This window comes from Anser anser (assembly GCF_964211835.1).
Source record: "Anser anser genome assembly, chromosome: 1".
Taxonomy (NCBI): Eukaryota; Metazoa; Chordata; class Aves; order Anseriformes; family Anatidae; genus Anser; species Anser anser.
In genome coordinates, this window is record NC_139720.1 from 113150020 (window position 1) to 113165222 (window position 15203).

General features: G+C 35.4%; 1 protein-coding gene across 6 annotated transcripts in view; it reads left to right on the top strand.

Moving 5' to 3' along the window:
* Window positions 1-15203, top strand: part of ITSN1 (intersectin 1) — a 126522-nt gene that overhangs the window by 83061 nt on the left and 28258 nt on the right. For all 6 annotated transcript variants that reach the window (XM_083817695.1, XM_083817692.1, XM_083817693.1 and 3 more), the window contains 6 exons: window positions 1206-1365; window positions 2174-2379; window positions 3079-3161; window positions 5406-5572; window positions 10963-11008; window positions 14291-14412. In XM_083817695.1, the coding sequence (XP_083673821.1) occupies window positions 1206-1365; window positions 2174-2379; window positions 3079-3161; window positions 5406-5572; window positions 10963-11008; window positions 14291-14412 (784 nt within the window). The remainder of the gene's footprint in view (window positions 1-1205; window positions 1366-2173; window positions 2380-3078; window positions 3162-5405; window positions 5573-10962; window positions 11009-14290; window positions 14413-15203) is intronic.

Here is a 15203-nt window from a genome sequence, read left to right on the forward strand (position 1 = left end):
AAGAAGTTCACCTTTCTTATCTTTTACTGATTGACATCAACCCTCATTGAAGGTTTCCAACTTGGATTATGCAAAATAAGTTAATGACAGAGTTAAAATAAAAAGATGATTTATTAGTTCCTTATCACAACGTTAATAAGGCTGATAGAAGTAGAACGTGTCCTTCCAAAGATGTCTTATTAACTTTATACAGTATTGATCAACTATTCAAAATTTTCATCAAGTAGGTTGCAGTAGTACTACTGGGTATTTAAACTTCTTCTGTTCTACTAAAAAAAGTACTTATCTCAGAGGTGAGGGAGGGATAGGACTAAATATTGAGGTTTCTGAAGATGTTTGGCATGTATGTGATTTATTGTTTTTGAATAAACAGTGCTTCAGTTTCAATACCCAGAACATTTATACTAATATGACATGACATATTTATACTAATATGACATGTACTAATTGACATGATACGGGTTAGTGATGTTTGTGGCCTTTGGGCACTATTATATTCAGGGTGGGCAAAAATTGATTATTCCAACTAATAGCACAAGAAACAGTTAAAGACTTAGATTTAAGCTGGGTGTTTTGTTCATGCTCCTAGAGGTCAGGGAATTTTGTTCATTTAAGAGGGTATTTTGAGGTGGATCTTGAGATTTGGTAGACATTTTAAAGGACAAGAGATAGCATAAAAAGGATAAAAGGTAGCATAAAACTAAAAAGCTGAAAAAAGTCTATAGGAGATAATTTTAAGAAGAAAAAAAAAGGTAAGGATTTTAATAGTGAAAATAAGCAGCAGCAATATGATGCGTAAGTGACGTGCAGGTATGAAGATTTCAAACCAGTTCTGTACTGAATTATGACTATTTTCTGTTAAGTTAACTCTTTACACTGCACATAATATAGGCTGTACTACTTATTATTTTCATTGTATTGGAGCACACCTAAAAAATGTAATTAAATTAAGGAATAACTGGCTGTAAATGAGCAAGGACAAGCGACTGTTCTTAGAGACCGCCCTTTGGAGATATATTTATTATAACCCTATGTTTGATTGCACTACTTCCTTCCACCTGAGAGTTAAGCTGCTAATAGCTCATGGAATATTTAACTACAAGAAAGAAACCTAGAATGTAGACTTTATTTCTGTACAATCTTCCCACATGAACATTGTTATTCACCTGAAAATAATAGGAATAATGTCATTTGCTTATTTTCAGATGGCCAACAAACACTAATGAGAAACCAGAGACAGATAACTGGGATGCCTGGGCAGCTCAGCCGTCTTTGACTGTTCCCAGTGCAGGGCAGTTGCGGCAGCGATCAGCTTTCACTCCTGCCACTGTTACAGGATCATCTCCCTCTCCTGTCTTGGGTCAGGTGAGTAGCTATGTTCGTTAAAACTGTTCTGACCCAGCATGAACTTCTGGAAAGCAAAGAGAGAACACTGGCAGTTAAAACAGTCCTCTGGTGGTGAGCTATATCGGTTTGGAGTGATAAAGAGTCAGTGGAAGTGGCACAATTTAACATGAAGAGGCTGCTATTCTGTGCTGGCTTTTTACAACTGTGGTGGTCCAGTCTTAATGTTTTGGCAGGGTGCTATTTTTGGGTCACTTCCTTTGGCTTTCATTGAATCACATGAAACAACCTTTGTTCCAAAGTGGATTATGTGGTTAAGTGGTATAGCAATGGCAAAGCTTCACATCAGATGAGTTCAGTCCATCCGTTAAGGCACTACATTTTCCTCAACTGGACATTCTGTTCTTGTAAGCTAATGTGTTGTTCTGAAAAATGCTAAATACCTTAGTGTCTTAGATCAAAACAAAAAAGTTGGAGTATACAATATATATACATAACTTGCAGCAAAGCATCATTTTCCATAAAGTTTACTTCAAACCCTGCCAAAATAGCTTCATCAAGGTTTAAGATGTATATCTTAATTGTAAAACTTGCAAAAAATTTTGCATTGCAGTGTTTACACATTAACAGATAGAAATGTAGGAGGATTTTGAACATTTCTTGTATTCTTTTGTAATTTTAATTGACATATTTTGCTTTATACAGCTGAGGAGAAGTCTATGTATTTTGTTGCTATATAAGTAGCATAAGAATAAAATTCCTTAAGGAACTTTCTTTATGAAAGGTGGTGCATGACTGACTACTCTCTCTTTTTTCAAAACTGCATTAGGGCGAAAAAGTGGAGGGACTTCAAGCCCAGGCTTTGTATCCTTGGAGAGCGAAAAAAGACAACCACCTTAATTTCAACAAAAATGATGTCATCACAGTATTAGAGCAGCAAGATATGTGGTGGTTTGGAGAAGTTCAAGGACAAAAGGGGTGGTTTCCTAAGTCATATGTGAAGCTTATTTCAGGCCCCATTAGGAAGTCAACAAGGTATTGTATTTGCTTTTACCATACTTTATGTCTATAATGCAATGGTTAAATAAATATGAAGAGTTGCACACTTGAGTTTTAAAGTTTGGAATCTACTCTGTAAAAATAATTTTATGCAACTCTTCTCTGTGGTGTTTTGACCTCCAACTGTAAAAGTTCATGTTAGGAATATGTAAGCTGACCTCAGTTCTCCTTGCACAAAAACTCTCCTTCCAACAAAGATCTAAAGCATAATAAATTCTTAATTTCATGTGATTTGCAACTAAAAAAATAATATTTTGGATATTATGAATTACATCTATGTAAGTCTTAGCTTATCTTTCCCCAAAATAAAAAGATATACCTCAAAGCTTAATCACGTACCATTACTCTTGGAGGATGAAACAGTCAGAATCTGGTTCTGTGTAACATGAAGGCAACATTAACATTAGTTAAATAAATAAGAATGATTTTAGATTTTTTTCTCTCTTGGGGGAAAAGAGGAGATGTAGCAATTTGTGTATTTAATGCAATTACCTAATTTTAACCATGACTAGCCATTGTACGTAAAAGCTTTAATTTGTAAATTCACTATCTCTATTTAAGGGAATTGCTTATATTATATGCATATTCTAGTATATGCATATTCTAGTTTTAAAATACAGTAAGCATCTTCTGAAGAGGTTTAATTTCTTAAATAACCGTTATTCTCTTCTAAAGCATGGATTCTGGTTCTTCAGAAAGTCCTGCTAGTCTGAAAAGAGTAGCATCACCAGCAGCAAAAGCAACTATGTCAGGTGAAGGTAAGCATTCCAAACTGAATAGCACTAACAGTATTTTACTACGTAATGAAATATAAGCAGTCTACATATTACCAGAAACAAGCCTACAATCAACAAAACAAGCTTGTTTTAAGATTAGGCCTGTTAAAATTGAAGTGCAAATCAGTTTGCTTCTAGAATGATTTAAAATGAGTGTAGTAAGAATTTGTATATGTTTATGTAGAAAAAATAATTTCACATGCTAGTAAAATTTCTTCTACTGTTCCATACATAAATATTTTGGTAACCAATGGAAGTGTTTAGGATGTTTGTTTGCAGAGGTCCAAATAAACACATCCCTATATATGCTTCATGATGTCAGGAATTATTAATAGGTGCCTCAATTGCACTCAAAACTCATTTCCAGTGTTTCACTAAAACTGTAATTTCTTTAATTGAAAGTTGTGATCCTTATGGCCAAGGCTACCCCTCATTTTTAGGGATCGAGCATGGGGCACAGACAATTGTCAGGTTTCTGGAGGGTTTTTAAAAACTTGCATTCCTGGTTGCTACTGCTCTTCAACTGGAGGTTAATGCCTCCATATGAGCTGTGTTAACAGACTGTGGGCACTCTTAATCCACTTCAGTGCAGTGCCAGCTAGGTTAATTTAAATTACAGAGTAAATCAATTAATCTAAATATAGTTTACAAATGAACATTTTTATATAATCTCTACAGAACACCTGAAGCTTTTCAACTACAATTCTACATGAAATTTCAAGTGAAAGAATCTCTTTGGTTACTGACGTACTTAATTTGCCACTGGCATTGAGCACTAGAGAAATTAAAAGAAGAGAATGTTAAAGATCTATCCAAAATGGAAAATGAGATAATCAGTTATTTCAAAATATAACTAATCTGGCTTGCTATATATTTCAGGAAATGCAATTTAGAAATGCTATTTTTTTTTTTTTAAACATGGAATATCTCAGGTTATATGTTAGTATTAAAAGGGAAGACAACTTTTATAAAAACATGTCCAAGAAGCTGTATTTTTAAGAAATAATCACACAGAATCACACAATGGTTGAGGTTGGAAGGGAATTTTGGAGATCATCTAGTCCAATCCCCTACCAAGCAGGGTCACCTAGAGCAATAGAATAGAAGATGCTAAATCCATATTTCATTAGGTGTAGAGGATTTAACAGAATGTATATGTATTTAGCATACTTTATGAATTTTAATGTATGTGTCTACATGTGTACAAACAGATGTACGTGTTCTTCAACTGCAGTCATTAGACAAACCATATCTTATCTTTCATTAAGGATGGTAATTGTGGTTTGAATTCTTGCTGAACTTCAGTAATAAAGCTGAGGTCAGATTTAGTGTTCAAGCAAATAGAACAGTTGCCAGCTGTAAGGGAATACTTGCATGTTTTTGTCAAGTGTTCATGAAAGTCTGCCTGAAGTATTGTGAACTGCTCTTACTTCCAGAGTCGGTCCTAGAAACAGATTATATAATAGTCAGCGATCTATTTTATGCCCCACATCAAGTGTGATAATGCTCAGTTAAAGAAGAATGTATCAAGCTGTATAAAAAATGTTACTGGATTGTCTGAAATTCTTCGTAGTTCTTTGTGTAGAGTTTTTTCATGTAGTTCTGTGATTCAATTATGCATTGCGTTTCTCAACGTCAGTCTACATTAGTGTTTTTGCACTTGAATACTAAGTAGTTGACTGTGTTTTAACAAAACAGAACACATTCGGGCTTTGTCTTGACATTTCCCAGCCATCTGTTGCATAAGATGCAAAGAGATGTGTGCCCTTCATGCAAAGCCTCAAGTAATGAAAGAATTCATTGTACATGAGAGCCAAACAGCATATGTAAGATGAAGACTGTATCTACAGATGTTTGGTTACTGAGATTTTTCTGTCCCCAAGATTGAAAATGCTAGTAATCATCACAAAACAGAAACCATTGAGAAATGTGTTCAAAGTAGTTTCTGATATAAACTAATAATGTATGTAAATTTAAATTGTACTTGCAAATTACTTTATCAAAATGATTCCTTCCCTCAAGCTGCCTCCTGATAGCTTGTACTTAGTTTTGCTCTGTAAGATTTCATTTTATGTATTAAATATTGAGGAATTATCAATAAAGTATTTAATAAATTTATCTTCTATCTAGCCTTTGGATAGACAATATTATATTAGGTTTTGCAAATGATAATTGAGCAGTTTATCAAGTGTTTTCCCGTGTTCTGTATTTATTTCCCTCTTGCAGAGTATGTTGCTATGTATACTTATGAGAGCTCTGAACAAGGAGACCTAACCTTTCAGCAAGGTGATATGATTCTTGTGACAAAGAAAGATGGTGACTGGTGGACAGGAACACTGGGTGATAAATCAGGAGTATTCCCATCTAATTATGTGAGACTCAAAGATTCTGAGGTAGAGTCATTGAATTGTTATAAAATTGAGTTGGGGGAGGTACATTTTATTTGGTGTTGCAGTGATAGTTGCAAGTCAGTGGTACATAAGGGAATGAAAAATATTTACTGAATGTGAAGTTGGAAAAAAGCAAAAATAATTACATTTCACAACATAAATTCTTAAGTAACATTGCAAACCATTTATGAAAATGACTCTTGCATTTGTTAGCAGTTAACTTGGCAGTTTTGTAGAGACAAGTCAAAATAGCTGTGATTACTTGGTTTTCCAGGTAAGTTTTTAATGACTGAGTTGTATCTTACTGCTATTTTCTTTAAAAAGATAGTAAGGGAAATATTTCAGTTTATTATCTTTTTTTTTTTTTCTCTGTATTTATTACAGTGTTCTTGCAGTCCAGGGGAACAAATTTAGCAACAAAACTTAACTAACTGCTAAATTTATGTGAAAGTTATTTATTGTATAGAGGTTCTGTCTCATCTGATTTTATCCCGGAATAATCTGATAGAGCATGTCTGTATTAAATTTTTTCTTTCTTTTTAGGTATTCTTAAGAAAGATGCTTTCTCATTATATTCCTTATCTATTTGAAACCTACCAGTAGGAATCAGCTTAGTGTCAGTTGTATAGAGTACTAATCTCTTGACAGAAGGAGTTCTTGTTTGTGTCTCTAAGAGTAATAGGGTTTTTAAAGTTGTTAAATGCAAACAAGACTCCTAAGTTCTCTACTGGATTTTTAGAAATCTAGGTGGTAAGGCTTTTTCCATAAGTTTTGACCTCTGTGTTTATGTAGCAATGAAGGACTGTAATCTGCAATTGTGGAGACTGAGCAAAGTCATTCCTTAAACTTGCTTCTGTTTACAGAAAAGCAGAAGAATGAAACCTGCAGTGAAACAAGTAGCAGTAGAAAGCCTTTATGTAGTAAATTTCTAGATAATAGAGAAGTGTCAATAACATCTCTGAGATAGGATCAAAAAATTATCATTAATGATGTTTAGTATTACAGTCCTTGGGAGAAATAGTAGTGTGATACTGCTTTCAGAAGCATTTTAGAAAGTTTTCTTATCTATATTTTGCATCATGTAACTCTTTTCTTGAATCTCTAGACTATGGAGCAGCAGATGAAGTTGGATCAGGTCCCAGACTAGAATAGGAGTACTTAATAGTTGTGTTAGTCAAGTATTGTAGCACTATGGTGCCCATCATAGCAGACTAGCTTGTCTTTTTGTCAACTGGAGTAAATTTTTTACAGTAGCAAGTTGTGATGTTGCTTCAGTAGGCAGGGTAGAGGTAGTCCAGGCGTGCTTTTGGAGTGCAGGATGTGGATTATAGTTCAGCCCTGCCAGTAGTTCTTGACATACATCGAAAAGATGTTGGCTTGCCCCATGGTGGTAGAAGCAGGTGTACAGATAATTAATTCCCTAGCTGTGGAAGTTCATGTGGTCATGAAACTAAGCCCTAATTCTCTTTATATTACTTGGAAGTTTATATTGTAGTTGATGAGTGGGAACCTGCACTGTCAGCTTCCTAAAGCCCTGTGAGGCCTATTTCATAGGTGGATAGTAATAGTTACTAATTAGTTATTTAGCACTAACTAGCAGAAAAGTAACTGAAGTTAAGTTTAATTTGAAGGGCCTGTTTTTGTTTTCCCTTGAGATATTCTGAACACAGTTTAGTCACAAAACCTGCGAATTTATATTCAGATATGGTGAGTTGCCTTTCGTGTGCCCTGAAGGATTGGACGTACCAGATGCTTGTCCTGTCTGGTGAGGGACAGGCAGACATATTGGCAAGTCTTTGTAGAGGACTCAGAAATAGACATTTAATACTGAAAACTAACTTTATTAGAGAGCTCAGTTTAATGTTTCTCTGGCCTCAGCTTGTCTGGGGCTCAAACAACTAAGTGCAGTTTATCAAAAAGCGCTCCAACTGCCCTTTTTGCTGATGAAAACCACATCTTCAGATAAAATCTTGATGAGAAAAGGAGGAAAGAGCACAGAGCTCATGGAGATCTTTGTATTCAGGACGCTTGTTTTCATGAAGTGATTCACATGCCCCACAGGAGATAGTTGTTGTTCCAAGTGGATAATTGCCATTACACATACAGGGTTTTGCTATTCAGCTTGTTCAGAGAGCCAGTTTTTAAAAAGGATTTCACAATAGTGGCTGTCTTAACTTTCAGATGTGCTGCTGTGCTTGGACAGCTGCTGGCTGATCGTGAAAAATCTTACTAAAAAAGTAAATTAATTTAATGTGTTCTGCACTGTTGACTCAGGCCTGAAGAAAAATTAAAGGCAGTGCTGATCTTTCAATAGCGCTACCCTTTTGCCTCAAGCTACTAAATTAAAGAATTTCCTGTCCCTTACAGTTTCAACACATTAACAAAGTGAAAATCCTTATGTTCTTCAAGTAAACAACTATCCTGGTTGACGGTCTGTTATCGGAGTTTTCAGTAAAGTGAGGTAGATGTATACAGATCTGTAACAGGTTTTTATTTTACCCTGCCTTTCCCTGAGACTGGTAATAATTACCTCTGTGTTAGGGTACAGGGCTTATAGGGTAGAGTTGGAAGAACAAAAATTTAGACCCCTCAATGTGTGAGACTTTGTATAAATGTTCTGAAAACTCTTAGCAGTCTGAACATATTTACTCTGGATTTTAAGGGTCTCATTGTACAACACAATTGGCAATTCTACTGCTGTGTCTTACTAAATTAGCAAAGCAAGTTATTTTCTTCTGTTTCAAGAGACTTTGTCACAAAATATCCTCACAGGCAGTTAGCATCTCAGGTGTACAAAAGGGAAATAGAATGAGGTATTTCCTCTCTATGATGTTTCTCTTAGCAAAAGGATACAAAATATTTCTCCAGCTCTTCAGGTAGCCAGCAGTTGAGTCCATCTTTAAGTGCCCTATTTATTAATTTAGATATTTTTGAAGCACTGAAGGAGTTTTCTATGTATTTCTTCTGCTTTTTACCAAGGGTTCAGAGAGTCTTCAAAGAGAAATCAGACTCAGTCTGGTCAATGTGATTTTGAAATTCCTCTCTCAAAATATCCCTGATATGTTCACCAGTAAACTGCAAGGATACAGTGTCACAGCCTGTTTTATCTGCCCATACCTGCCTCACCTGGCAAAGAGGATGTTGGTTGAGTGATGTTTGGAAGGAGTGTGTCCTTTTGGAGGTCCAAACACTTGTTCTTTCTTAATGGGTGGTGGTTCTTTGCCAAAAACACATACCAAAGTTGTATCAATTCCTGATGCTGTCACGTCAGTGTCAGTTGTCACCCTTGGTTCCGGAACTTTTAATCTTCCCAACTCGGGACTGTGGATGTGCTTACAGTCACTTTGCATGGAACCTCTTGTGCTCAGACCTAACCTTAGTCTTTGTATCTGATCTCTCTATGATGCTTTCCTATTTCATTTTGTTAGTTGATATAGGTCACAGTGGTCATAAAGAAAGGTAGAGGGCAGAAGAGAAAGAAGGGAACCTAGGGAAGAAAGGAAGATTTGCTGGCCTTCTAGAAAGTAATTATAATCAGTTACAATTACAAGAAAGTTGCACTGAGACTGCAGTATCCAAGTGTTATTTAATATAAAGTATCCACTTTCCACAATCTTTCCCAAAATTTAGCTTGCAAAATGTCAAAGAAAGTGTGTATGGAAGATGCTTTTGTGCCAGATGTTAAATAAAAAACAAAACAAAACCTTCCCCATCCCGTTTCCCCACTCTCATCTTCCAGTAGCAGTTACAGGTTATAAGGCAAGCCATGCCAATTCTGCTGACTAACACAGCATTGTGAAGTGTTATAGTTCAGTCTGAATGGTCAGGCTTCTTCAGTGGCTTTGCTGGAAAATGACCAAAACGTTGATGTCATAAAGCAGCTACATAATCTTCAAGACAGGTATTTTCCTAATAAACTATTTTATAGAGGCATTCAAAACCAATACACATTTTAAAAATGGCCCTATATTGTCAGTTATTTAACTAGTTTTTCAGTTACTGTCTTTATTAGTTTCTGTGTCAGAATCCACATTTTTTTTAAATGTCAAATTAAGGAGAATATTGAGGATGAAACTGATCTTTTCCATAGAGGAACTGGGATTCTGAAACCCCTCAGGTCATTCATGTAGGCTCCAAATGTGTGGGGAGGATCCTGAGGAAGTTGTGGGGAGACTGAAGTGTTGTGAGCCTCCCTTGAAGGAAAAAGGATTTTACAGATATTCAGTATTTCTGACCAAAGTACAGTTTATGCTTGATATGTTGCTGTTATCCATATCTGACCTTTTTATTGTAGAAGATAAGTCTGACAATGTTCTGGGAAGAAACTGAGGTAATTATTTAGGGGATCAGGGAATCTGTCCTATACGGGGTATTGACTAAAAAGCTTGACAAGATAATTGAAGAAGGGTGTGTGCAAGGGGTAGAGTCCAGATTACACATGGTTTTGAATACTCTGATTGCATGTATAGCACTAGATCTGCAAGTGCATTTAAAAAAATAAAATAACTCCTTCCAAATAACTGGTGGCCTTAAGGGAAGATTTCTTTTTCAGCAAAAGAACTTTGAGTTTGTAAATTATGAAAGCTTTTCATGCTAAATTTTATATTTCAGTATAGCTGGTTCCTTATACATAACTGAACTAGTTCCACTGCTTGCTGGATTTCTCATGGGTGTTCACAGAGGCTTTTCTTACATTTCTCTTGGCCTGGATGATAGTGATGTTCATCCTTCATCTCACCCCATCTAGATTTAGAGGAAATAGCTACCTTTGTCAAAACAAATAGCACTTTGCTATTCAGTTTCCTATGCTCTCAGTTGTGCATGAAAAATGTGGTGGAGTTTTTATCCGTGTAACACATACCACCTATAAAGTTCAGATAACTCATCTTAGAAATGCAGTGAAGGATTTTTGCGCTGACTATGCTAATCTGCTGTGTAAGAAATTTTAGAAATTATGGACATTATTGAAATAATGATGTGGGTTAGCCTTTTAAGCATATTTGCAATCCCAACTGTTTGTAGAGTTGAAAACTACTATTACTGTTTTAATGCAATTTGGCAGAATTCACATTTTGTAGATATCCAGATTTACAATGAAAATGCTCTGTAATTTGGAATTACATTGGTATTTGCAGTCTACGAAAGGCGAGAGAGTTCAGCAAAGATGTCTTTACTTTATATAGTTACACACTTCCATGCACTACTTGTAATTTATTTCTATATATTAATTGCCGTCTCAAATATTAAGACTTCCTGCAAGAACAGAGACTTCCTTTGAGAGATGTTTATTCACATCCTTTATTGGTGTGTTAAAGAAAAATGTATTAAATCATTTCCGTATACTGACAAAATAATTATGAGTGCTAAACTTACATCTTACTTTCTATTTCAAGGCTTCTGGAGCAGCTGGAAAAACGGGAAGCTTAGGGAAGAAACCTGGTGAGTCATATATAGTGACAGCACCTTGTATCTGTTATTGAGTAGTATTTATTTCTAATCAGTGAGAAATTTCAGTGGAAACAATATAGAATTCCATAGAAATAATAAATTGGTTGCTCTTGTTCATTTGTAGATTATGAAATACGTTGTTATGCTTTAGTAATTTGCACTGATGAAAACTGTTGTCTATATTAAAAATGTGTAATCTGTCAATCACTTTATCAAAATAACATATAGCTAGAGAATAAAAATCTGCTTGCTCAAAAGCGAATGTAAGCTCCATGATAGATCATCAAACAGAACAGTGGAAGCCTACAAAAAGCCCAATTTTACCACTGTCTCTTGATTGGAAGTACACATTCCACACTGTGGTTTTCCAGCATTTTGCCCAGAACAATACACAATATGGCATACATTGACTCTGAGCTCTTGTGCCTGCCTCCCATTTTCAAGAGCACATACCTTGTTTAGGAACAGTTTGAGAACAATCCTGCCTCTTTCTCAGGAAGGTGATTCAAGGATGTTTTTGCTATAAATGAGCTTCAACAGCTCAGCCAACAGAAGTGAAATGCTCATGAATGAGGTGAAATATTCCAGTTTATTCTAGAAGCAGCAGGATGAGTGTGTGGATATTGGTAATAGTGTATGCTGAAGGGCAAGGGAAAATAAAATGGTATCTTTTGGAATTTAAGCAGCTGTATGAGGACAATTATATCTGTGAGAAGACATTTATTTCTTTTTTCTAAATGAATGTGTTTTGGTAGAGACACGTTCTCCTGACCTGAACTGTAACTGAATTTGATCTCTTCTTATTAATTCAGTATTTAAATATATCAAAATTAAGAAGTCCTTCCTGGAATTAAAACTATTTCTTTCATTTTTAAAAACAAACAAACAAACAAAACTTTTTGCTGAGTGTTTTCTCCAACTTCCTGCTTCTCTGTGACATGCAAGAGCTGGATGCTAAACTTGTAATTCAGACTGTAGCTTGTTTAACATGCAGTCCACAGTAAAAATTCTTTATGTTGCCTATTGGTGAAAGGGGTGTCTGATACCTGGAGCCTTGTAGATCATAATTTTGTAGATAAAAATGAGAAAGTTCTTGTTCTGAGATGCAGGTTATAAGATTTTTGCTCCCTCAATAGAGTTGCATAGTATGATATGCTGAATATTATAATTGTCATGGTAGTAAGATAGGCTTTTCATAATTAAAAAAATGATTTTTGTAAACTCCCACATTTAGTGTCTTTGCTTGTGTTCATTTTGCTTTCTGAATGGCTCTGAGGTGGAGGAGTTGATGTGATTCTTTGAAAAATCTATAATTGCAGGAAGCTTGCAGACTTTTTAGCAGAGTAGCCGTGTTTCCTGCCAAATAGTTCACTTTGCCTACATCCTGAACAGCTTGTGCTGCTGCTGGCTTTCCTATGTGTAAACCTTTCTGTTCTCCTACTATCACCTACTGTATTTTACTTAGCAATTCTTTCTTCCGTCTTGTGCTTTCACACTTGAAATGCTACTTTTTAACTTCCAGATCCACGTGTAAAAATGTAACTTTCAGCTACTAGCATTTTCATCACCTGCTTTTTTCCATCCTTTCCTGCGTGCTCACATTGGTGTGCCTCTCTTCAAGGCCAGGCTGGATGGGGCTTTGGGCAACCTGGTCTGGAAGGAGGTGTTCCTGCCCATGGCAGGGGGGTTGGAACCGGATGGTCTTTAAGGTCCCTTCCAACCCAAACCATTCTATGGTTCTATGAGGGAAGTTTTGCTATAGGTAGTTCTGTATGTGTCTTTGTTTCCAGCAACCACAGACTGCTTGTCACCACTCTAATTCTTCATCCTCTGTATGTTGTTCATTTGCACCTTCAGTACTTCTCTTCATTTTTCATTTTCTTACTCATACTTTTCTTCTAGATTTCAAGTACAGTATCTGATTGTTTTCCTGTGTCCTCAACACACTTTGTCGTTTCTCTCCTGCAAGAAAACCTCTCTCTGTTTCAAAGGAGATACCTTTGGGTTACCTCTCCTTAAAAAACTTCATTTTCAATAATTGCTCCCTTTCTCTCCATCAGCAGCAGATGCCCCCCTCTTTTACCAGCCTGTGGGTGGTATGTTGTTACTGAGTGCCTTTGCTGTTTCCCATGGCCAGTGGAGGTTTGGTGCTTGTTGACAGAGACGGCTGTGTAGGATGGTGCCCAGCACTATTCAACTTTCATAGTATGGGTGACCTTGTGAAAGCTGGGAACCGCTTCTGTATACTCACTCCCTTCTCTGTACTCCTACTTAAATGTAGTAGACTATTGGATTTAGTTTACCAAAAGAAAAAAAAAAAATCTACCATATTGTGTTTAGCAAAAGTTCCCGATAATCAGAGTATTAAACATATTCTCCATCACCTTAACCATGTTTTGATGACATGATAAACTTGGCTTTAAAAGCTATCAGTAGGACATTAAAAAAGCCCACAGCTGTTTATAAGCTTCTGTCAGTTCAAATCTGTTCAAAAATGGGTTACTCTGCCAGGCTTTGTGGTGATTAAATTATCACCTATCTTTCCACAACTACTGTAAAAAGGAGTAAATTGCTTTATCTACTTTGGTTAATTTAAGAGAGGGAATTGTGAGCTTGCCATTACTCTGTGTCAGATTTGTGCTGCTAGGTGACTGAATAAGGCATCAGTTTTGTATTAATGTCCATGAAACAAAGATTTCAAAATAAATCCAGTTTGTTACATTTCAAAAACATTCCTTTTTTTTTTTTGTCTAGTCTGGTAGTGAGAAATTTTTTGCAGGTTTCATTAGTTTGCACCTTTGTTGTTACAACTTCTTCATTATATTATTATCAACATCCATCTCCTTCCTCGTTTTGGCAAGCGTAGTCCAAATGGATGATAGAAAAAATTATTGGAAATTGGTGTTTATTGGAAAACAGTGTTGTGATACTGATTTTAAGTGCTAGCCAAATGATTTTAATGGTGGCCATTATTGTTATTCTCTATTTCACATATTTTTTGTATTGTACCCATAGAGCTGCTGCACCTCTGTTTTATTCCTGTCGTACTGTGAACTTTTTAAGAAGAAACATCTGATCTGTTTTGTAATTACAGCTGTTTTTAAGAAACTACATAAATACATTATCATTTTATAGAAGGAATTACAAAATGGAAATACTGTTCCAGTGATAATAGTGGAGTTAATGTCATATAGAATATGTTCTTTTTATTTTTCCAGATTAACTTTTTTTTTTCCTGCTTTAACATAACTTTTTTTTTTTCTGCTTTAACAGAAATTGCCCAAGTTATTGCCTCTTACACAGCAACGGGTCCAGAACAGCTTACTCTTGCTCCTGGTCAGTTGATTCTTATCAGAAAGAAGAATCCAGGTGGCTGGTGGGAAGGAGAGCTCCAAGTTAGTTACTGTTGTTTGTTTTTTGATTCTTTTTTTTTTTTTTAATAAAATTCCATGTAAAATAACCTGTAATATTTTTTTAAAGTTCAAAATGGTGATTGCATTGGAGCTAAATAATTTTGAAAATGTTTTGTAACTAAGCTATTACAAGTAAAATGCCTTTACATTCCAATTCCTTGAAATTGAAATAATGTTGAGAACGGCAGGAAGAAAATGTATTGTCTCACTGTAAGGCAAGACCAATGTAAGACCAATTGAAAAGTATTTTACAGCAATGTTTGCTGTGAGATGGCCACCACTTTTTCAAATTGCTTAATGAATGTGACAGTATAGATTACCATTATAATAGGTCCACCTCAGCAATGACTTAAGTTTAATGTAGAAGAGCAAAAATAATGGTGTCTGTTGCAAGCATCAGCAAGGAGAGAGTGTTAGTATTGTATTAGAAGATAACAGATAATAAAATAATGCAAACAAATCTGAAACTTTGATTCTCAATTACTTTCAGTGAAAAAGCTTTTTTTTTTCAACTGTCCTCTATACCACCGAATGAGGGTTTTTTTTTTTTTTTCTTTTTAGTAGGGAGCAACATATGAAAGAATGAATGTAATAGATTTGTTTGTAATGTAGGTGTTCAAACTAATTCAAATTTGGATATTTTTTCCACCTTTTTTGCTTTTCCTGGTGATATTTTTTCTACCTCTTTCGTGGATAAATCATCATCCGAGATTTGGTTTTCATTCTCACTAACCTTTATGCTGTTGTTAACTTCTAACTTTGAGTGTCAAATT